Consider the following 24,778-nt stretch of genomic DNA (forward strand, 5'->3'; position numbering starts at 1 on the left):
CTCTCCCCTTGTCCTTTAAAATGCTTCTTAAAACTCACCGCTTTTCCCAAGCTTTTGATCATCAGTGCTAATATCCCTTGATATGATCAGTGCCAAATTTTGTACAAATCTGTCGTGAAGTGCCTTGGAATATTTTACTGTGTTAAAGGTGCTATCTAAGTCCAAGTTACTTTTGTTGTTAAGTAATTCAATGGACACCTTTTTGTACAACAAATTTATTTTTCATCTACCTCTTCATTCTTCAATCAGAGCCCTTTTTTTTATAATTTCACTGATCAGTTGAAACAAACTGCTACATTTTCTCTATTGTAACCCTCCATAGTGTCGAAAAGAGTTGGGTCACATCACGTTCTTGGCTCCATTGGAAAAGCCCCTAATCACTTGCATCGTTTTTCATAACTATAACTCCTCTTACATCATAATATCTTAGAGAACTTCCCTGAAGATTTTGGGCGGGATTGTCCGACTCCCCGCTGGGTGGGAGAATCGCCGGGGGTCGGCGTGAATCCCGCCCCGTCATCCTCCTAATTCTCCTGCCCCCCAAAAATTGCCCCGGCGTGAGTCGCGCCGCCCGCCTCGGAGAATGGCAAGGTCCGGCGCGACGCAATGGGCCCCAGGGCTGCCTGAATTCTCCAGCCCGCGATGGGCCGAAGTCCTGCCCGTTCTTTGCTGGACCCACCGGCGTAAATTAGAGTAGGTCCCTTACCGGTGGGACCTGACGGTGCGGGCGGGCTCTGGGGTTCTTGGGGGGTCGCGGGGGGATCTGGCCCCGGGAGGTGCCCCCACGGTGGCCTGGCCTGCGGTCGGGGCCCACCGATCTGCGAGCCGGCCTGTGCCGTGGGGGACACTCTATTATTCCGCACCGGAGGCCGTGGTCTTCCGCCATTTCCGGTGCAGAAGCGATTGCCTCTGCGCATGCGTGAGGATGATGCCAGCACCGCTGGCGCTCCGACGCATGCACAGACTCGCGCCAGCCGGCGGAGGCCCTTTGGCGCTGGTTGGCGCGGCGCCAAGCCCCTTTCTCGCCGGCCGGCGGGGCGCCAACCACTCAGGGGTGGGCCTAGCCCCTGAAGGTGCGGAGGATTCCGCACCTTTGGGACGGCCCGACACCGGAGTGGTTCACGCCATTCGCCCCGCCGGGATCTCCCGCCCCGTTGGGTAGGGGAGAATCCCACCGTTTGTGTATCATAGTTTGGGAATGACTGAAACAAAGGGCGGGATTCTCCGGTGCCGATGCCAAAATCGTCGGCGATGAGCTGGAGAATCAATACTCGCGTCAAAATCGAGGGCAGCGCTGCTTTCGCGATGCTCCGCCCCTTCCAAAGCGGCATACTCTAGGAGCATACCACATACTGTATGGACCGCCTCAGGACGTTGCTTGGCCGAGTTCCCGCTGGCATGGGTCTCTCATGCTATTATTTGTCGGGAACTCGGCGTGGCGGCTGTGGACTCAATCCAGAGCTGCCACAGTCGGGGGAGGACCGATCCACGGGCAAGGGGGACTTTGGCAGGGGTTGGGGGAACTGTTGAGGGGTGGTCGGGGGTCACGAGCTGGCTAAAAGGGAGGGGCAATATTTTGTAGGCCAGGTCCGCAATCGGCCGGTGCCATGTTGCACGGTGTGGCCACTGTAGGCCGTGCGCATGCCCGGTCACTGACCCAGCAATTCTCCGGCCGTATCGGCCGCTAGAGCCGGGTGCTCTATGCTGCCTGCCTGCTAGCCCCCCACCAAACAGAGGATCGGTGACCGTTTTGCGCCGATTTTTCGGTCGTAAAACGTCACCACTCCCACGCCGACGTCAGGACATAGCCTGAAAATCGGAGAATCCAGCCCAAAATCTGAGCTGGCTTTCTCGTCGGTGTAATATTCAAACTCCAGGCGTCCGGTGGTGGCCATGGAGTAAACGGCCGCACATTCAGCAGCTCTCGCCCTTAGTGTTTTTTTAATGGTGTTTAAGCCGGATTTTTCAGAAAATCTCTCAACATAAGTTGATCAAAGGGAGCGGAAAAGAAGGTGACCCTCAATTTATGGAATCGTGTCTGAATAAGAGTCGAAAAAGGAGAAACCAAAAGATGAGTGAAGGCAAGAATCAGAGGTCATCGAGCTCAATGGTGACGAGGCAAAGAGTGTCCAGCTCACTGGTCGATGGATCGAGTACCTGGATGAGATGTTCGCCCGGCATCGCAAGGAATGTACCCAGATGTAACCCAGATGATAGCCTCGATTAAGGAGCTGGTTGACCGAGTGGAGGAGAAATTGACTACCCAGGGACAGGAGATTCTAAAGCTCCAGGAGCTGGCCACTGAACGAGAGGAGGAGTCCACTGCAATGGCTTTGGAAATTAGCATACTACAGGACAGCCAGAAACAACTGCTTGATAAAGTGGAAGACTTGGAGAACCGGCCACACAGGCAAAATATCCGAATTGTCGGGCTGCCAGAGGGGAAGGAGGAATCAGATGCGGGAGCGTATGTGGGGAAGATGTTGCAGGAGATGGTCGGGGCCGATGTGTTTGACAAGCCGCTGGAAGTGGACAGGGTACTCCTACGTAAGCCCCAGGGTCGTGAGCCCCCGAGGGCCATGGTGGTGAGGCTACATCGATTCCTCGACAAGGAGCGTATCATGAAGTGGGCCAGGCAGACAACATGGTACATATGGGAAGAATCAGAGATCCGGGTGTACCAAGACTGGGGACCAGAACTCGCAAAGAGGAGAACAAGTTTCAACGAAGTTAATGCGGCCCTGTTTGAGAAAGACATTAAATTCGGACTGTTATACCCAGCGCGTCTCTGGGTGACCTACATGAACCGGGAGCTGTACTTCAATTCTCCGGAAGAGGTGGTTACTTTCATGAAAGACAATAATCTGGTTTAAGGACTCTTAAATTAAGGACTCTTAAATTCTAACTGTGGTGGGCTGAGTTCGAGGGACGGGATGGAGTGGTGGGGAGGAGAGAAACATGGTTCTGTGTTCTGTTTTGTCTTGTTTAAAATTTCAGTCTTTTAATTCTGTGAGTTAAGTTGCGATGTTCAGGAACAAAAGGGCTTGCGTGTTTTATTTTAAAAAACAAATGTTTTTCTCTCTTTTCTTTTCTCTCGGCTTGTGTAATTAGATTTTGATTTAGTCTTTGTAACAAAGTTGGTTGATTCTTGCATGCATAATTTTGATTAAGCTGCTTGGAGCTTCTTTTATTGTGTTTGATTCTCTTTGAAAGTGATGGGACTGATAAGAATCGGTCAAAGGGGGAGGGGTAGAACCTGGCAATCTGGTGTAATGACTTTTAAACTCAAACTATGGGGGTCTGAGTTTGGGGGAGGAGACAAGATAGCGGGGAGGTGAGAAAAATGGTTCTTTGTTTTGCTATGTCTTGTTTAAAATTTTGGTCTTTTACTTATGTGAGTTAAGTTGCGATGTTCGGGAAGAAAAGGGTTTTGGTGTTTTAATATTTTTTTCTTCTTTCCTCTCTTCTTGTGTAATTTGATTTTGATTTACTGCTTTATGTATGATATCAAAGAGGGAAGAACTTTTAAGATGCGATGGGCTGTTTTAGTTTTCACAAGAACGATGGTGGATTCTTGCATGCATAATTTTCACAAGCTGCTTGAGGCTTCTTCCTTTGTGTTGGATTCTGTTTGAAGGTTATAGGACTGATAAGAATCGGTTAAAGGGAGAGGGGTTTGTCTCTTTGCCTGCGCATTCGGCGAGGGTATGTTTGCTTTTTGGGATTGGTGTTACTGCGTTGAGTGCTTGTTTTATTGGCAGGTATGATAGAATCTGGCAGTCGGCAGGCTTATTGACGCCAGAGGGTGGGAGATGCTAAGCTAGCTGGATAGCTGGTTCACGGGAGCAAAGTGGGGGGAGAGCTGAGGAAAGATGAAGTGGGGGGGAAGGGGGTGGGAGGGGGTTACTGCTGATGGGTAAGGGACAGTTAGGAGACTGGAGATGGAGATCAGATGGAATTCGCCACCGAGGGGCGGATCAAGCGAAGTGTGGAACACGGGCTAGGAGCTGGCCTAGGAAAGGTCATGGTTGACTGACAGGGGAGGAGGGAAAAAGACCCCCCCCCCCCCCCCGACCAGACTGGTTACATGATTGTTCGTGGACTGAACGGGCCAGTTAAGAGAGCTTGTGTGTTCGCACACCTGAGACAGTTAAAAGCGGACGTGGCTATGTTACAGGAGACACACTTGAAGCTGGGAGACCAAATTAGATTAAAGAAGGGATGGGTCAGGCAAGTGTTTCACTCAGGACTGGACTTTAAAACAAGTGGGGTGGCTATCCTGATTAATAAAAGGGTGACATTCGAGGTGGGGAGGATAGAGGTATACCCGGGAGGCAGATTTATTATGGTTAGTGGGAAGCTAGAGGGAATGGCAGTGGTGCTGGTTAATATATATGCCCCAAACTGGGATGATGTTGGGTTTATCAGGAAGGTGCTGGGGAAGATCCCAGACCTTGACTCGCACTGGCTGATCATGGGGGGGTGACTTTAATACGGTCTTGGACCCGAGTCTGGACCGGTCGAGTGCTAGGTCGGGGAAGCTATCAGCAATGGCAAAGGAACTGCGGGGGTTCATGGAGAGCATGGGAGGGGTGGATCTGTGGAGATTTGAGGGACCAAGGAGCAGGGAATATTCATTTTACTCCCATGTACATAAGGCGTACTCCAGGATAGATTTCTTTGTGCTAGATAAAACACTGTTCGCAAGCGTTGAGGACACTGAGTACTCAGCAATTGTGATCTCAGATCATGCAACACACTGGATAGACCTACGGGCAGACACGGGAATGTCCCAGCGGCCACAGTGGAGACTAGATACAGGGCTGTTAGCGGATGAGGAGATCTGTGAGCGAGTGAGAGAGGCCATTCGGGGGTACATAAAGGTCAATGACATGGGAGAGACCATGGCTGGGGTTGTCTGGGAGGTACTGAAGGCAGTTATTAGAGGGGGATGCATTTCAATTCGAGCCCACAGGGATAAAACTGAGCAGTCGGAGCTGGACAGGTTGGTAGGAGAAATCTTACAGGTGGACAGGAGATACTCAGAGTCTCCAAATGAGGAGCTCCTGAAGGAGCGTCAGAGACTTCAAATGGAGTTTGAGCTCCTTTCCACAGGAAAGGCGGAGGGTCAACTGTAGAGGGTAAAAGGGGCAATATATGGACATGGGGAGAAAGCGAGCAGGATGCCGGCACATCAGCTGAGGAAACAGGAGGCGAGGAGCGAAATAGGGAAAATAAAGGATTTGAGGGGGAACACGGTGACGGATCCAGGGGCGGTGAATGAAGTGTTTCGGGAATGTTATAGCCAGCTATACGAGTCGAAACCCCGGATGGGGAGGAGGGCATGAATCAATTCCTGTGGAGGCTAGAGTTCCCAAAAGTAAATGAGGAGCTGGTGTAGGCCCTGGGGGGCCCGATTGGGCTTGGGGAGGTGATAGATGGATTGGGGGCGATGCAATTGAGTAAAGCCCCGGGACCTGATGGGTTCCCAGTGGAATTTTATAAGAAGTTCTCTGGGTTACTGGGGCAGCTCCTGGTTAAGGCTCTCAACGAGTCCAAGGAACTGGGAGTACTCCCCCCAACGTAATCACAGGCATCAATTTCTCTCATCCTGAAGCGGGACAAGGATCCGGAGAGCTGTGGATCATACAGGTCAATCTCCCTCTTGAATGAAGATGCCAAATTATTGGCAAAGACCCTGGCCACTCAAATAGAGGATTGTGTCCTGGAGATAATTGGGGAGGATCAGACGGGATTTGTAAAGAGCAGGCACCTTACATCCAACATTAGATGGCTTCTTAATGTAATCATGATGCCAGCGGAGGGAGGCGAGGCTGAGGTGGTAGTTGCCATGGATGCGGGGGAGGCTTTCGACCAAGTGGAGTGGAAATATCTATGGGATATTTTAGGCAGGTGTGGTAGTATGTATTGGGGGTCATGTGGGACTGGAAGCCCTAATGTCATTGGCTGACAGATCCCGGGACCTGGTTGGCCGTTGACCTCATACTCCGCCCTGAAGGCGAAGTATAAGAAGCCGGTGCTTTCCCCCGCAGGCCAGTTTACTATCGGGCTGCTGGGGAACAGACACGCTTAATAAAGCCTCATCGACTTCACTCTATTCGTCTCACGGAGTCTTTGTGCGCCACAATTTATTAAGCGTGCCTAAAAAGGACTATGGAGCTCAGGATCATTCCAGAATGCCTGAGGATCAGCCCCCACGCAGTGAATGCGGCAGCAGCCTTCAAACACTGGCAGACTTGCTTCGAGGCCTACATCAGATCGACCACAGGCCGAGTCTCAGACGAACAAAAACTGCAGGTCCTGCACTCGAGGGTGAGCACGGAGATTTTCACCCTCATTGAAGACACCCACGATTTCCAGACGGCGTTCACAGCACTGAGAAGTCTCTACGTTCGCCCAGTTAACCAAATCTACGCTCGCTACCAGCTCGCGACAAGACGGCAAGCTCCCGGAGAATCGATGGACGAGTTCTACGCCGCGTTGCTGATTTTGGGAAGAGCCTGCAGCTGCCCGTCGGTGAATGCAAACGAACATGCAGACATGTTAATGCGCGATGCTTTTGTGGCAGGTATGCAATCCGCCCAAATCCGCCAAAGACTTCTAGAAAAAGAGTCGCTAGGACTCTCAGAGGCACGGGCCCTGGCAGCCTCGCTGGACGTAGCCGCGCGTAATACCCGCGCCTACGGCCCCGACCGCGCGGCAGGCCATTGGGCCCCGTACGTACCCGCCGCGGCAAACCGCCTACCCCCCCCCCCGGACACCCCACAGGCTTGCGCAGTCCAAACGCCGAGTCGCACCGGGGGCGCCTGCTGTTATTTCTGCGGCCAGGCGAAGCACCCCCGACAACGCTGTCCGGCCCGCGCAGCCATCTGCAAAAGCTGCGGGAAAAAGGGCCGCTATGCGGTGGTGTGCCGATCCCGCGTGGTCGCCGCCGTCCCGGGGCCACAGGGAGCCCTACAGGCAGCCTATGCGTCCCAACCCCCCCAGCACGCCATGTGCGACCCGCAGGCGCCGCCATTATGGGTCCCGACCACCGCGGTCCCGGGAGAACTGGGAGCCCTGCACGCCGCCTACGCTCCCCAACCCCCCTCCCCGCAGTCCATGTACGACCCGCCGCCGGCGCTCCCGATTTGGGTGCCGGCCAACACTCTCCACGGAGAGGAGGGGGTTTTTTGCATCCCGAACGCCACCCTCACCCCCGTCCCGCGCCCCACGCCTGACCCGCCGGCGCAACCTACCTGGGCCCCGACCACCGCTGTCCCCGCCGAGGGAGCTCCGCGCGGTCCCAGCGCTCGCGGCCCCACGACTGACCCGCCGGCGCCGCCGACCTGGGCCCTCACCCCCGTCCCGCGCCCCACGCCTGACCCGCCGGCCTGGGTCCCGACCACCGCTGTCCCCGGCGAGGGACCTCCGCACGGTCCCAGCGCTCGCGGCCCCACGACTGACCCGCCGCCGCCGCCGACCTGGGCCCTCATCCCCGTCCCGCGCCCCACGCCTGACCCGCCAGCCTGGGTCCTGACCACCGCTGTCCCCGGCGAGGGAGCTCCGCACGGTCCCAGCGCTCGCGGCCCCACGACTGACCCGCCGCCGCCGCCGACCTGGGCCCTCACCCCCGTCCCGCGCCCCACGCCTGACCCGCCGGCGCAACCTACCTGGACCCCGACCACCGCTGTCCCCGGCGAGGGAGCTCCGCACGGTCCCAGCACTCGCGGTACTGACCCGCCGGCCTGGGCCCCGACCACCGCTGTCCCCGGCGAGGGAGCTCCGCGCGGTCCTAGCGCCCGCGGCCCTGGCGCTCGCAGTCAAGGAACTCCGCGCGGTCCTAGCGCCCGCGGCCCGGGCGCTCGCAATGCAGGAACTCCGCGCGGTCCTAGCGCTCCCCAGACCCCCCAGCACACCATGTGCGACCCGCAGACGCCGCCATTTTGGGTCCCGACCACCACGAGTGGAGGAGGGGCGCCGCCATCTTGGACCGCCCCCGACCTGTACGACGCATGGGGGCGGCCATTTTGTCCACCCCCGACGCCATCTTGTGACCCCTCAGCCACGTGCGATGTATGGGGGTGGCCATTTTGTCCATCCCCGACGCCATCTTGGACGGCAACAACGGACCCCACCCCACTACTACTACCACGGCTCGCTTCGGTTACACTCGATCAGGCTCGGCCCCGGACTCTCCAGACGACGACGACAACGGTCCTAATTAACGGCCACGAGACGCCATGCCTAGTCGACTCCGGGAGCACGGAAAGTTTTATACATCCCGACACGGTAAGACGCTGTTCCTTAACTACCTTCCCCAGCGCACAAAAGATTTGCCTAGCTGCAGGATCCCACTCCGTACAGATCCAGGGATTCTGCATAGTTACCCTAACGGTACAGGGGAGGGAATTCAAAAACTACCATGTAACTGTTCTATCCTCCCAGGACCAGCCCTGTAAACCCTTACCACCATACGAAGCATCACCCCGCCGGGTTCATTTTTGACAAGGGGTGAATGTGGTAGTATGTATTGGGGGTCATGTGGGACTGGAAGCCCTAATGTCATTGGCTGACAGATCCCGGGTCCTGGTTGGCCGTTGACCTCATACTCCGCCCTGAAGGCGAAGTATAAGAAGCCGGTGCCTTCCCCCGCAGGCCAGTTTACTATCGGGCTGCTGGGGAACAGACACGCTTAATAAAGCCTCATCGACTTCACTCTATTCGTCTCACGGAGTCTTTGTGCGCCACAGCAGGTTTGGGTTTGGGCAGGGATTTGTGGAGTGGATCCGGCTACTGTACCAGGCCCTGGTGGCAAATATAAGAACTAACCGAGTTCGGTCAGAACACTTTAGTCTTTGTTGGGGGACAAGGCACGGATGCCCGCTCTCCCCATTACTGTTTGCCATGGCCATAGAACCCTTAGCAATGGCTCTGAGAGCAGCGAATACCTGGAGGGGAATAGTGAGGGGGGTGGGGGGGGGGGGGGGGGGGGGGGTGGAGCACAGGGTCTCTCTCTATGCGGACGACTTGCTGCTTTATATCACGGACCCGGTGCGGGGGATGACCAAAATCATGGAGGTATTAGGAGAATTTGTGCGATTTTCAGGCTATAAGTTAAACATGGGGAAAAGCGAGACATTCCTAGTTCAGGCACAGGAGCAGGAAAGGAGGCTGAAGGAGCTACCTTTTAAAGTGGTTGGGAAGAGTTTTAGGTATCTGAGGATTCAAGTGGCCTAGGATTGGAGGCAGCGTCACAAGTTAAATTTGGGCAAAGCAGTGGATCAAATGAGAAGGGATTTCCGCAGATGGGACATGCACCCACTGATGCTGGCGGGGAGGGTCCAGACGGTGAAGATGACTGTCCTTCCGAGGCTGCTTTTCTTTTTTCAGTGCCTCCCGATATTTGTCCCAAAGGCGTTTTTCAGAAGTATTAATGTGGCGATATCGAGACTCATATGGGCGGGTAAATCCCCGAGAGTAAAAATGGTACTCCTGGAACGGGCCCGCGGGGAAGGGGGATTAGCTCTCCCAAGCATTAACTATTACTGGGCTGCCAACATATCGATATCAGGAAGTGGGTAGTGGGGGAGGGGTCGGTCTGGGAGCGGATGGAGGCAGCTTCCTGCAAAGGTACGAGTCTGGAGGCTTTACTGACGGCGCCCCTGCCGTTCTCGCCAGCTCGGTACTCCACAAGTCCAGTGGTGGTGGCAGCCCTGAGGGTGTGGGGACAATGGAGGCAGCATATGAGACTGGAGCGTGGTCACCGATCTGTGCCAATCATCGGTTTGTCCCGGGGGGCTTGATGGGGGCTTTAAGATATGGCAGCGGGCAGGGATTGAGAGGTTTGGGGATCTATTCATCCAGGAGGGTTTCCCGACCTTGGAGACATTAGAGGAGGAGTTTGACTTGCCGGGAGGGAACGGGTTTCAGTATCTTCAAGTGCGGGACTTTGTACGGAGACAGGTCCCAAGCTTTCCTCGCCCCCCCTGAGGGGACTACAGGATAAAGTGCTGTCAAAAACAGGTGGGAAGGTTTCGGACATATACAGGGAATTGTTAGAGTGGGAAGGGGCCCCTATCAGAGAGGTGAAGAGGAAGTGGGAAGAGGAGTTGGGAGAGGGCTGGTAACTGAACTGTGGGAAAAAGCCTTGAAAAGGGTAAATTCACCCTCGTCCTGTGCTAGACTCAGCTTGATTCAGTTCAAGGTAGTCCACAGGGCCCACATAACGGTAGCCCGGATGAGTAGGTTCTTCGAGGAGGTGGAGGACAGATGTGGGCGGTGTGGGGGTAGCCCGGCCAACCATGTTCATATGTTTTGGGCATGTCCGAAACTGAGGGAATTCTGGCAGGGATTTGCAGATGTTATTTCAGAAGTCCTGGAAGGTAGGGTAACTCCGAGTCCAGAATTAGCAATATTTGGGGTGTCGGAAGATCCTGGGGCAAAGGGGGGGGAGGGAGGCTGATATTCTGGCCTTCGCCTCCTTGGTGGCCCGGAGACGGATCTTGCTGAGATGGAGGGACTCGGAGCCCCCAAAATCAGGTGTGTGGGTCAGCGATATGGTAGAGTTTCGCAGTCTGGAGAAAATCAAGTTTGCTTTCAGAGGATCAATACAGGGATTGGCCCGGAGTTGGCAGCCGTTCATCAATTTCTTTCACAAAAACTGAACATCAGCAGTAAGGGGGGAAAGGGTAAAAGATGGGGGGGGGGGAGGAAAATAGGAGGCATGGTAATGTTAAATAACGGCAGGGAATTTAGTACACGGGTAATTGGGGATAGGGCGGGAGAAGTGGGGTACGTGGTTTATTGTGTGTTGTTATTTTAGGGGGCATTTTGTGCATCGACCCGCGCGGTTGTTTTAGAAATGTCTCTTTAATTGTGAAAATTACAAATGCTTCAATAAAATATATATATTTTTTAATATTCAAACTCCAGTCGAACATCTTTCAGGAGTTTTGCAACCTAGCTCTCTAGCTGTTCATTCCTATGGAATCCAGTGAAGTGCAACTTCAAAGACGAAGCTGAGCTTTAGATCCCACATCAAGTCCAGCACCATAGCATCCGATAAAGACCCTGGAAGCCGAATGCTAGGGTGTATTCTGGTTTATTATATGGCAGTAAATACACACCCACACACGCACGCTCGGGGAGATCAATCTGGGTATTTCTGTGGGCCCCGTGGGGGTTATTACACTTCCACAATGTCTATCATTTCTGACCCTGTACTGCAGCCTGGATAGTCTTATTGTTAGCACCATAGAGACCAATTAGGAGGGGGACAGAGCGGTACTACTTGAATGGAATGGAGGGTCCCCCGACAGAAAGTAGGTGGAACACAGGAACAGAAGTGTGCCATTCAGCGATCATCCTCTGCCATTTAATCGGATCATGGCTGATTGAGCACTTCAATGTCTTTTACACCCACTCCCCGAAGACCAGACCTGAAAACACAGGAAAGGTGTTTAAGAAATAATTGGAAGAGGGGCGGTTGCCGAATGGCAAGGAAACTACGTGAAAATAGGGTTGAAACATTTGTTCCACTGATTTGATTGGCCCACATTGTCACATATTAGCATGGACCAGTGTTGGGGCTCATTGGCAGGTAGTTGACATTAAACATTCAAAGACATTAAACAATGTTACGAAACGCAGACTTAAAACATTTAATACAGACACTCAGTACTTTTCTAAACCACTGCAGGTGAGGTTGAAGTCAAAGTCTAGTACATTGGTAGCAATATATAGCAGTGTTTAAGCACTGTTAATAAGCATATGTAACAGTTACATGTGCAGTGTCATGACATAAATTGAAAATTTGGTGCACAATATAAATTACATTTCCTTCTTGTCATAAATAAAATGTAAGAAATGCCCTCACCCATGGGTGAGGGACAGGTGAATTCCCAAATGTGAACGTTATTTCAGTTACCTGTTATCTGTGTTTGAAGTGTAGTGTCTGTGGCCAGGGAATTAATTATCACAGAGATATAATGCAGCTTCTGTTTTCAATAAGCATCAACTCTCATTTTAGATGCTACACATCTTACTGATTTAACTTTTAGGACTGTTCTTTAAAAGCTGTACATATTAGAGCAAGTTGTGCTGACATATCTACTCCAGTAAGGGAGATGTAAGGATGGGCAATATACCACATTTCGGACCACAGATTTCTTCTCTCGTGCTCCCAAATACTATCAAAAATGTGTGTACTGCAGAGGAAGAATGGGAGCTATCCTATCCCAGTTTGTTCGTGAATAAGGCAACAATGATTCCGTCAGCCAATATTTATACATGCACACTTTTCAGCAGAGGCTGTGATTAGCAGCAGTATTCTTGGGATAACTGTGGTGCCCTAACTGCTGCCCTGTTGAACTCAGCTAAGTGAGCCCAGATTAGGCCCTGTAGGTATTATTTGATTTAACGTTCTCCCTTACGTCAACATTATCTACTCAACCATTATTCCTCCACCCGCACATAGGGTAATTTTTTTTCAATTTAGTTCTGCCACGCTTCGCACAATGCAAGGACATACTTAGAATTTGAATAATTTAACGAGCCCCATCTCTGACCAATCTTAATCATCACCAGGCCAATTTCCTGTGGCTGGGGTCAGCTAGTTTTTCCATATGGAATTTTTGCAAGAGGAACCAGGCACAGTTGACAAAGGCCGGCTTGTTCCTTATTCTCTTGCTGCCTTCATGCCTCAGTCACACATGCAATGATTTTCTATCCATTAATATTTGCCTCTGTCACACGAATCTCTGCAGTGGCAATTTCAAATTGTAAAACGTTCTCCCTGTTACTTTCTTTCTCATATTTAAAATTCGAATGAAAAAATAAATGACACTAATCTGCTCCACTTACTTGAAATATCCTATGATCATAATCGCTATGGTCAAAGAGCAGAGTGACACAGAATATCCCACGGTATACATGACATACAATCGTTCGAATAAGTCCTGTTAAATAAGAGTGTATTATCTAAAAATTATGAAGTAGTTGATGTTCAGTAAAAATACATTTTTGGATTCTATCTTTACTAATTATATAATACTCAAGCAATCTGAAAATACCATTACCAATTCTTCAGGCCTCACAGCTATTTCCTCCACTCAACCCCGCCCCCCCCCAACCCCAGAGGTTATAATACAAATACAATGGGCTGTAAAACTTCACCAAAGACAGGTTTCAACTTTTACTTGTCTATTGCTATTGTCCGTCTGCAAGAAAGTGATACACTCGGTGTAATTTGTCCATGTTCGGTTCAGATTTTCAACAAACTTCCATTTTGCATCGTCCTCACACTGACGATAGGCAAACCCTGCGAACAGAAAAGACACCTCGTTGATATTTTCAGAGCTTTGTGTCACTTTGGATTGTTTAGCTTTTTCCCATAGATAAACTTTGGCACAGTACCATTATGATTAAAATCATAAATGTAGCTGGGACACGGAACAGCAGTGAGTTCTCCTGCCAATCCACTTGGCCAGCATGTCAAACCATCCCACTCCGGAGAACAGGATCCATCTGAGAAAGAATGGAATAAAACAAAGCGAAAAGGAATGATGAGTCCAATGAGCTTAACTGCACCAAAACATTCTCAAAACCTTCTTGCACAGAATAACACAAGCTGAATAAATTATTAATAATAATAATAATAATTAGACAAACTATAGAATTGTCAAGCAGGATTTAAGCACATATATAAAGCTACCAGCTGTAGTTCAGTAGTACCACGCCTGCTTCTGAGGGAGAAGGTTGTAGGGTTCAATTAAAGTGGCACTGGGCCCAAAATGTAGGGCCCAATACTCCACAGTAACACTGAGAGAGTGCTTCACTGCCACAGGTGCAACCTTTCAGCTGACATATTAAACCAAGGCTCTATTTATCTTTACAGGTTAATATACAACATCCCACACACTATTTCAAAGAACAGGGGAAATACCCCCTGGTGCCGCTCAACAAACATCACAAATAGATTATTTGGCCACTCTTCATTGCAGTTTGCAGTGTCTTGTATTTTTCTGCAATTCAATAAATGCACTTTATTGGCTATAAAGAAATTATTTAATTGGCTATTTAAAAAATTGTCATATTCTGAGAGGTCATGAAAGGTATAGATGTAAGTATTTCATTTTATCATCAAGGCCCCATCTTCTCAGCCTTGCCCCTTGCCTGAGGTGTGGTGATCTTCAGGTTAAATCACCACCAGTCTGATCTCCCCTTCAAAGGGGAAAGCAATCAATGGTCATCTGGGACAATGGCGACTTTAGTTTATATTCTTTCAATGACTGCAGTATAACAGTTACATTTTGGTTTGCTTCAGATGCTTTACAGCTGATGTTAATTCCCTCTGCTAAACAGAAATGTGGAGAAAGCAGAGTTAAAATTGAGGTGGTTAACTTAACAACTGTGTCAGGTAAATCATGTATGAAGGATTACAGAACCGGGCTGAGTAAATGGAGCCAAGAATGATGGGAACTGGCTGAATGGCCGACTGCTGTCACTCTGCTCTATGCCATTTTAGCTGGGTGGCTCAGGGATTTTCCTGAATCAGGTGTGAGCCTCATATTACAGAGAGGGAGAGAGGCAAACTGAACTAATTTATTTTTTTCACCATCTGTCCATGAGCATAGGTGTTTTAACTTTTGAAATAGACTCTAGCGTGTTTCCCCCAAACCCTTGTTTGTGAAGTCAATTTAAAAGTGACTCACAGCAAACTCTCTTCAGGTTACATCAGTGGTATTATTTATTCATACAATCAAACCTGGGAGAGGGCCAACTCAATGACATACAAACAAACAAGCACACGAGAATAGGATAGGGAAAAAACAGAGTTTTACAACTAGAATCATAGAATCACTACAGTGCAGGAGGAGGCTAACCACTGTGCCATAGTGCTGCCTGACCTGGGCATTTTCATAGTAACTTCATTGCAGTGTTAATGTAAGCCTACTTGTGGCACTAATAAAGATTATTATTTTATTATTAAACTATTTTTTACCACATAAAAACCCAGTGCACAAACCTACTAACCCTAAGATTGTCAATTCTTTTCTAGAGATCTATGCATACAATTTTTAATACTTGGATTGTAATTTAATTCTGATTTTGAAGCGCAAGGTGCTGATGACACATGAGAACAACATTTTGGGTCCAGCATCGGAGAAAATAAAATTGCTTTTCAAAAGCAGACGAACAGTGGCTGGTCTTTACTGGAAGTGACAGGAGTCCCACCATCAGGCTGGAGATAGTGAGAAGCCTGCGTTACCTCCTTTCAGGAAGGCCCACTGAATTAAGTGTCTCTCAGGCATTTAACTGGGCAGCACCAGGCCTTTTGCAGAATGAAGGACCCCTGAGAGATGATGACCATTCAGAGGCTAGCAGTTGTTGGTTCAGGCCGTGTCACCAAGGGAGCAGAGGCCTCGGACCAGTGAGGGACCCAAGCATTAATTGTCCATTTACAGATGTGGATTGCTGTCGGGGTGGGATGGTTGTCCACAAAATTTCCTGTTCCACACTTACTTGGGATAGTGGGCGGAAGGTGGCAGGGTCCCAACCTGCTACCAAGCCTACCTCGAATTAGGGCATTAAATTCAGCCCAGTATTTCAGTGAATCAGAAACAAAATATTACACTTGCTAGAATTTTGCAAAAAATCAGAAAATGCTAGAAATACTCTGAAGGTGTGGTAGCTTCCATTGAGAGAAAACAGAGTTAGAGGCCTGAATTTTCACTCCTGAGACATTTGCACAGAGCCAGGAATACACTCGGCATCGATCAATAAAATGGAAGCAATGGGTAAAAAGAGGCAGAAGGAATTCACTCTCATCAATGTGAGGTAATGGATTTTGATTTTAAAATTCTTTGAATGGAGGTATGTTCATGACTATGGAAGAGCAGTGGGATTTGGGGGTACAGTTTTATCGGGAATTTAAGGAAGTACCTCAAGTTGAGAAAGCTCAAAAAAGAAGCTACTGGATTTTAATGACACAGGGTATAGAGTAGAAAAGCGAATGATGAGCCAGTGCAAAACTCCAGATAGATGTAAATTTAGAACAAGTTTTTGAGAGGGCACATCACCAATTTTCTAGGGGCCTACCTGGGATGAAAAAGACAAAGAAAAACTTTTAAAATGTGGGGCTCGGGGGAAATTTGTTTGTAAGACACACCCAATTTTAAGTTTAAGGTCACATCGCTATCGCTGCAGACTCCAGATGGGGTGATATGATAAAAGTGTTTAAATGATGAGACAAGGTAAGGAGAAGCAGGCTGCTTGAGATTGAGAAGTCTGTTCACACAGAGGATATTGAATTCATTCCAACTGTCAGAGTAATTGAGGCAGAAACATTTGTAGTATTCACGATTACATTGAGTAGATTATCAAGAAGATAGGTTGAAGATGATCAGAATTATTTGCTTACATGGCAATGGGGATTGCTGGTGGTGAGATTAATTTCGATGCAGGCTGGTCTGGTTGAATGTCCTGCTTCTGGGTTTAACTTCTGTGTATTTCAATGTAGTAGCTGGAATTATCCAGCCAGTCATCGGGATTCTCCTTTCCTGTGGCAGCGCCCCCCACCCCCCACCCCCACCCCACCCCCCCACTCCCAACCAGCAGAGTATGGTGGTTTCAATGGGAAATCCCATTGTCAAGCGGCTGGTGGATAGATAGAATACCGCCACCAGAGAATGGCGTGTGGATGACAAATACGCGGCAGGGGGGCCGGAGAATCTCGCCCAATATCTAGAATATTGCATGCCACAGAGGAAAATAGTTCTCACTTGAAATAAACTTACTGGTGAATAGCACTAATGACATAATATTAATTTCTAAATAACCATGGGAGGTACCGATTTTTAAAGTACGAAGTCTTACAACACCAGGTTAAAGTCCAACAGGTTTGTTTCGATGTCACTAGCTTTCGGAGCGCTGCTCCTTCCTCAGGTGAATGAAGAGGTATGTTCCAGAAACACATATATAGACAAATTCAAAGATGCCAAACAATGCTTGGAATGCGAGCATTAGCAGGTGAATAAATCTTTACAGATCCAGAGATGGGGTAACCCCAGGTTAAAGAGGTGTGAATTGCATCAAGCCAGGACAGTTGGTAGGATTTCGCAGGCCAGATGGTGGGGGATGAATGTAATGTGACATGAATCCCAGGTCCCGGTTGAGGCCGCACTCATGTGTGCGGAACTTGGCTATAAGTTTCTGCTCGGCGATTCTGCGTTGTTGCGCGTCCTGAAGGCCGCCTTGGAGAACGCTTACCTGGAGATCAGAGGCTGAATGCCCTTGACTGCTGAAGTGTTCGCCGACTGGAAGGGAACATCCGATTTTTAAAGGTTGAGCTATTGAACAGGATTATTCACAACTCAATTTATTTACAGAGGCAAGCAGAATTGGTATGTTGTGAAATGTCCAAAACTGTCTTGGAAGCCTAAAAATAGTTCACAAAGAATTCAGCAAAAATCAGGAACATTCTTAAAATTCTTCATCCACCAAGTAAAAGAACCAGCTTGATGTGTTAGGCAGGTTGGTTCGATGTAGACTGCACTCGATGCAGGGAAGCTAGAAACAGACGTCTAACACAGGAGAAGATCCAACACTGTTTTATTCAACTAGATGAACTGCTGTACATATTCAGCTGTGGGTCGACACTATACTGATCTGACTAGTGACCTTGTACTAGCCTGACCCGACTTACTAGCTACCGCATGGTTTTTGTGCTTGCTAGCTCGTGGACTCTGACTGTCTCAGTAGCTGGGTCCCGAGAGAGCGGGAAACCTAGTGTCCTCTGGCTTTATAGTGGTAATGTCCTGTCTGGTGATTGGCTGTGCTGTGTTGTATGCTTACTGATCATGCTATGTGTCAATCACTGCCTGTCTGCATCTCATTATATACATGAGTGGATATTATGACATCGCCCCCTTTTTTTTTAGTTAAATAAATACCGAGGTGTGTATACATATATATATATACATATGCCTGACTATATACAAACGGTAATTGAACAAACGTACATACATGGGAAGGTGTCGATAGTGCAGATACATGGCAAACTAAGCAATATTTACAAGAGTTAAGTCGATGGATTCAGTCACAAAAATTTACAAAAGTTAAGTCTACAGATTCAGTCTTTGTGGCGGGCGACGAATTCTTGTCGATCGCCGCAGAGGTGGATCAGGAGCCGCCTGCACGTGGAGAGGTGGGATCTCTGCCATTACGGTGGTCGCGTGGGCCAGCAGGATCGCTGCAGATCGGTGGCCTCGTGGCAGGGTACATCCGGAGGAAGCATGATAGCCGGCGGAGCACTGTGGTCAGGTGGGGGGCGTGGAACTCTTCGCAATACCCGTCTGTTGCGCCGTAGCAGGGAGCCATCAGCCATGCGAACAATGAAAGACCTCGGGGCAACTTGTTTGACAACAACAGCTGTGGCTGACCAACCGCCCTCAGGCAACTGGACGCAAACATGATCGGCCAGATCAGGTAAACCCATGGCATGAGCATGATATGTGGCCTTCTGTTGGGCCCGGGACTGCTGCACTTTTTGTAGTACCGTGAGCTGGTCAAGGTCAGGAACATGGATGGCTGGAACTGTGGTCCTCAGATTGCGATTCATGAGCATCTGCGCTGGAGCCAACCCAGTGGACAATGGGGTTGCCCTGTATGCCAGCATTACCAGGTTGAAGTCGGAGCCTGAGTCTGCAGCTTTGCACAGCAACCGCTTGACAATATGGACCCCTTTCTCGGCCTTCCCGTTTGATTGCGGGTAGTGGGGACTGAGGGTAACGTGACGGAAGTTGTAGGACTGTGCGAAGTCAGACCATTCCTGGCTGTAAAAGCATGGATCGTTGTCGCTCATTACCGTGAGCGGTATCCCGTGCCTGGCGAACGTTTCTTTGCAGGCTTTGATGACCGCCTTCAACGTGAAGTCGGACAGTTTCACCACCTTTGGGTAACTGGAGAAGTAGTCGACCAGGAGTATGTAGTCACGCCCCTTGGCGTGAAAAAGGTCTACACCTACTTTGGACCAAGGAGAGGTCACGTTCTCGTGCTGTTGCAGTGTTTCCTTGGGTTGAGCAGATTGAAACTTCTGACAGGTGGGGCAGTTGAGGACCGTGTTGGCAATATCCTGGTTAATGCCCGGCCAGTAAACTGCCTCCCGAGCTCTGCGTCGGCATTTCTCGACTCCAAGGTGACCCTCATGGAGTTGAACCAGCACCATAGCCTGCATGCTTTGAGGAATAACGATCCTGTCGAGTTTCAGAAGGATTCCCTCCACAACCGTCAGCTCGTCTTTAACATTAAAGAATTGGGGACATTGTCCCTTCTGCCAGCCATGGGTAAGGTGCTGCATCACACGCTGCAGTAAAGGATCCTTGGCCGTTTCCTCACGAATTTGGACCACCCGTTCGTCAGAGGCTGGGAGGTTGATGGCACACAATTGCACTTGCGCTTCTATGTGGCAGATGAAGTCACCTTGTTCACACAGTGTGGTGATGGACCGGGATAGGGCATCTGCAATGATCAGCTCTTTGCCCGATGTATAGATGAGTTCGAAGTCATAGCGGCGGAGTCGAAGAAGAATTTGCTGTAACCGAGGTGTCATGTCATTTAAATCCTTCTGGATTATGTGGACTAAAGGCCTGTGGTCCGTTTCCACCGTGAATTTCGGCAGGCCGTAAACGTAGTCATGAAACTTGACTATTCCTGTCAGGAGACCCAGACACTCCTTTTCGATTTGGGCATACCGTTGCTCAGTGGGCGTCATGCCTCTGGAGCCCAGGACGAGAAGTCATCTCGTGGATGAGCATCGCCCCAATGCCGTCCTGGCTTGCATCAGTTGATATCTTGGTTTCCTTGGTTGGGTCGAAAAATGCTAGAACTGAGGCTGTGGTGAGCTTTGCGTTCAGCTCACGCCATTCCGCTTCATGTGTGGGCAGCCACTGGAATTCCGTTGACTTCTTGATGAGATGGCGGAGGGCCATGCTGTGGGATGCCATATTGGGAATGAATTTCCCGAGAAAGTTGACCATCCCGAGGAAGTGGAGGACCGCCTTCTTGTCCTCCGGGGTCTTCATGGCGTTGATCGCCAAGACCTTGTCGACGTCTGGCCACACACCCTGCCGCGAGTTGTGGTCGCCGAGAAACTTAATATCAGATTGACCAAATGAGCACTTGGCCCTGTTGAGCTCGAGACCATGTTCATGAATTCGCTGGAAGACCTGCTTGAGGCAAGCGATGTGTTCCTGGGGCGTTGTGGACCAGATGGTCACGTCATCCATGTATACTCGTACCCCCTCGATGCCCTCCATCATCTGCTCCATGATGCGATGAAACACTTCGGAGGCAGATATGATACCGAAAGGCATGCGGTTGCAACAGTAGCGGCTGAACGGGGTGTTGAAAGTGCACAGCTTGCGACTGGACCCGTCCAGCTGTATTTGCCAAAAACCCCAGGAGGCGTCCAGCTTAGTGAAGAATTTGGCATGAGCCATCTCACTGGTTAACTCTTCACACTTCGGGATCGGGTAGTGCTCCCGCATGATGTTGCGGTTTAGATCCTTGGGATCAATGCAAATGCGGAGCTCCCCTGATGGCTTCTTTACACAGACCATGGAGCTGACCCAATCAGTTGGCTCCGTGATCTTCGAGATGATGCCTTGGTCTTGGAGGTCCTGTAGTTGCTTTTTCAGACGATCCTTGAGGGGCGCCGGCACCCGGCGTAGTGTATGGATTACAGGGGTGGCGTACGGCTTGAGCAGTATTTTGTATCGGTACAGGAGCTGCCCATTCCATCGAATACACTGTGGTACTGCGTGATAATGTCGTCTATGTAAATTTCCATCGGGCGAGGCCGTCACCGGTGACGATGACATGGTGTGGACTCGCTGAACCAGGTTCAGGAGCTTGCAGGCGCGAGCACCGAGCAGGAACGTCCTGTCAGGCCTGACGATTTCAAATCGTAACGTTGCCTTGATCGCCTTGTTGGATACCCCTAGTTGACATGAGCCATTGGCAGCTATGGCATTGCCATTGTAGTCAAGGAACTGGCAGGCCGGTGGAAGAATGCTTGGTCGGGCCCGGATGGTGTTGAGGTCGGATTGTGAGATGAGGTTCGCATACGAGCCGGATTCCAGTTTAAATCGGATGCGAGCCTTGTTAACTGTGAGGACAGCACACCACCCGTCGTCGGGATCCACACTGAGGATCGAGAGGCGTTGCACCGGTGTGGTGGTGTCCAGTTCATGTGTGGTTATGATGCGCATCCGATATGGAGGCTGGAGGCACTCAGCATCAGGGTCCGTTGGGCTGTCGGGATCAGAATCTGGCATGCCTTGTTGTATTGAGCGGATACTTCTGCACCGCAGTTGGGATCGCTGGCTGCTGAGCGGTGGAGCGGACCTGCAGAGGGCTGCGTAGTGGCCAAGCTTGCCACACTGGAGACATCGACGTCCTCTTTCCGGACATTGCCGTTTTAAGTGGGCGGAGCCAGAATTCGGACACGTCATGACACTGACGTCAGCGCGATTCGTGCGCCATCACGCACGTCGGCCGACAGACGCACCTGCGCAGTCAGGTTTTTGATCTCGTTGTCCACTCGTTCCCGGCACTCACCACCCCCCCCCCCCATCCCCCTCGCCGGCACTCATCCCCCCGTCCCCGGCACTCCCCCCCACAAAGCCCATGCCACCCCCCCCCCTCCCTGCCAGGCAGACAAACTCCCTTGCCCTCGCACCCCGTCTCCAGCACTCACCCCCCAACTCCCGGCTCCCTAACCGGCACTCACCCCCCGTCCCCGACACTCAACCCCCGTCCCCGGCACTCATCCCCCCCCCCTCCCGCTCGCCGGCACTCACCCCCCCTCCCCGGAACTCATCCCCCCCTCCCCGACACTCATCCCCCCGTCCCCAGCACTCACCCCCTCATACACGGCACTCATCCCCCCGTCCCCGGCATTCATCCCCTCATACACGGCACTCATCCCCCCGTCCCCGGCATTCATCCCCCCATACCCGGCACTCATCCCCCCGTACCAAGCACTCACCCCCCCCCCGTACCCAGCACTCATCCGCCCGTACCCAGCACTCATCCCCCCTTACCCAGCACTCACCCCTCCTTACCTGGCACTCACCCCCCCCCGTACCCAGCACTCACCCCCCCGTACCCGGCACTCATCCCCCCCTACCCAGCACTCATCCCCCCGTACCCGGCGCTCATCCCCCCGTACCCAGCACTCACCCCCTCGTCCCCGGCACTCATCCCCCGTCCCCGGCACTCACCCCCTTGTCCCCGGCACTCATCCCCCGTCCCCGGCACTCACCCCCCCGTACCCGGCACTCATCCCCCCCTACCCAGCACTCATCTCCCCGTACCCGGCGCTCATCCCCCCGTACCCGGCACTCACCCCCTCGTCCCCGGCACTCATCCCCCGTCCCCGGCACTCACCCCCCCCGTACCCAGCACTCATCCCCCCTTACCCGGCACTCACCCCCCCCCCCCCCCGTACCCAGCACTCATCCCCCTGTACCCGGCACTCATCCCCCCTTACCTGGCACTCACCCTCCCGTACCCGGCACTCATCCTCCCGTCCCCAGCACTCATCCCCCCCGTACCCCTCGCCGGCACTCACCCCCCCGTACCCGGCACTCATCCCCCGTACCCAGCACTCATCCCCCCGTACCTGGCACTCATCCCCCCCTACCCAGCACTCACCCCCGTACCCGGCACTCATCCCCCCATACACAGCACTCATCCCCCCATTCCCGGCACTGACCCTCCCGTACTCGGCACTCATCCCCCCGTCCCCAGCACTCATCCCCCCCGTACCCGGCACTCACCCTCCCATACCCGGCACTCATCCCCCCGTCCCCAGCACTCATCCCCCCCGTACCCGGCACTCATCCCCCCTGTACCCGGCACTCATCCCCCCGTACCCGGCTCTCATCCCCCTGTACCCGGCACTCATCCCCCCATACCCGACACTCAGGCCCCGTCCCGGCACTCACCCCCCCTCCCCGGAACTCATCCCCCCCTCCCCGACACTCATCCCCCCGTCCCCAGCACTCACCCCCTCATACACGGCATTCATCCCCCCGTCCCCGGCATTCATCCCCCCATACCCGGCACTCATCCCCCCGTCCCCGGCATTCATCCCCCCGTACCCGGCACTCATCCCCCCGTACCCAACACTCACCACCCCCCCCCGTACCCAGCACTCATCCGCCCGTACCCAGCACTCATCCCCCCTTACCCAGCACTCACCCCCCCGTACCCGACACTCATCCCCCCCTACCCAGCACTCATCCCCCCGTACCCGGCGCTCATCCCCCCGTACCAGGCACTCACCCCCCCGTACCCGGCACTCATCCCCCCCTACCCAGCACTCATCTCCCCGTACCCGGCGCTCATCCCCCCGTACCCGGCACTCATCTCCCCGTACCCGGCGCTCATGCCCCCGTACCCGGCACTCACCCCCTCGTACCCGGCACTCATCCCCCGTCCCCGGCACTCGCCCCCCCGTACCCAGCACTCATCCCCCCTTACCCGGCACTCACCCCCCCCCCCAGTACCCAGCACTCATCCCCCCGTACCCGGCACTCATCCCCCCTTACCTGGCACTCACCCTCCCGTACCCAGCACTCATCCTCCCGTCCCCAGCACTCATCCCCCCCGTACCCCTCGCCGGCACTCACCCCCCCGTACCCGGCACTCATCCCCCGTACCCAGCACTCATCCCCCCGTACCTGGCACTCATCCCCCCCTACCCAGCACTCACCCCCGTACCCGGCACTCATCCCCCCATACACAGCACTCATCCCCCCCGTACCCCTCGCCGGCACTCACCCCCCCGTACCCGGCACTCATCCCCCGTACCCAGCACTCATCCCCCCGTACCTGGCACTCATCCCCCCCTACCCAGCACTCACCCCCGTACCCGGCACTCATCCCCCCATACACAGCACTCATCCCCCCATTCCCGGCACTGACCCTCCCGTACTCGGCACTCATCCCCCCGTCCCCAGCACTCATCCCCCCCGTACCCGGCACTCACCCTCCCATACCCGGCACTCATCCCCCCGTCCCCAGCACTCATCCCCCCCGTACCCGGCACTCATCCCCCCTGTACCCGGCACTCATCCCCCCGTACCCGGCTCTCATCCCCCTGTACCCGGCACTCATCCCCCCATACCCGACACTCAGGCCCCGTCCCGGCACTCACCCCCCCTCCCCGGAACTCATCCCCCCCTCCCCGACACTCATCCCCCCGTCCCCAGCACTCACCCCCTCATACACGGCATTCATCCCCCCGTCCCCGGCATTCATCCCCCCATACCCGGCACTCATCCCCCCGTCCCCGGCATTCATCCCCCCGTACCCGGCACTCATCCCCCCGTACCCAACACTCACCACCCCCCCCCGTACCCAGCACTCATCCGCCCGTACCCAGCACTCATCCCCCCTTACCCAGCACTCACCCCTCCTTACCTGGCACTCATCCCCCCCGTACCCAGCACTCACCCCCCCGTACCCGACACTCATCCCCCCCTACCCAGCACTCATCCCCCCGTACCCGGCGCTCATCCCCCCGTACCAGGCACTCACCCCCCCGTACCCGGCACTCATCCCCCCCTACCCAGCACTCATCTCCCCGTACCCGGCGCTCATCCCCCCGTACCCGGCACTCATCTCCCCGTACCCGGCGCTCATGCCCCCGTACCCGGCACTCACCCCCTCGTACCCGGCACTCATCCCCCGTCCCCGGCACTCGCCC

The 24,778-nt window shown here is 52.8% G+C and overlaps 1 protein-coding gene across 1 annotated transcript in view; it reads right to left on the reverse strand.

The window, feature by feature from the left end:
* The window catches only part of LOC140393728 (parathyroid hormone 2 receptor-like), a 302,658-nt gene that overhangs the window by 175,228 nt on the left and 102,652 nt on the right, over positions 1-24,778 (reverse strand). The window contains exons 3-5 of the mRNA XM_072480057.1: positions 13,417-13,527; positions 13,200-13,321; positions 12,865-12,959 (exon numbers count right to left, since the gene is read on the reverse strand). Coding sequence (XP_072336158.1) covers positions 12,865-12,959; positions 13,200-13,321; positions 13,417-13,527 — 328 coding nt within the window. The remainder of the gene's footprint in view (positions 1-12,864; positions 12,960-13,199; positions 13,322-13,416; positions 13,528-24,778) is intronic.

The sequence above is a fragment of the Scyliorhinus torazame genome, chromosome 2 (assembly GCF_047496885.1).
Source record: "Scyliorhinus torazame isolate Kashiwa2021f chromosome 2, sScyTor2.1, whole genome shotgun sequence".
NCBI classification, from domain to species: domain Eukaryota; kingdom Metazoa; phylum Chordata; class Chondrichthyes; order Carcharhiniformes; family Scyliorhinidae; genus Scyliorhinus; species Scyliorhinus torazame.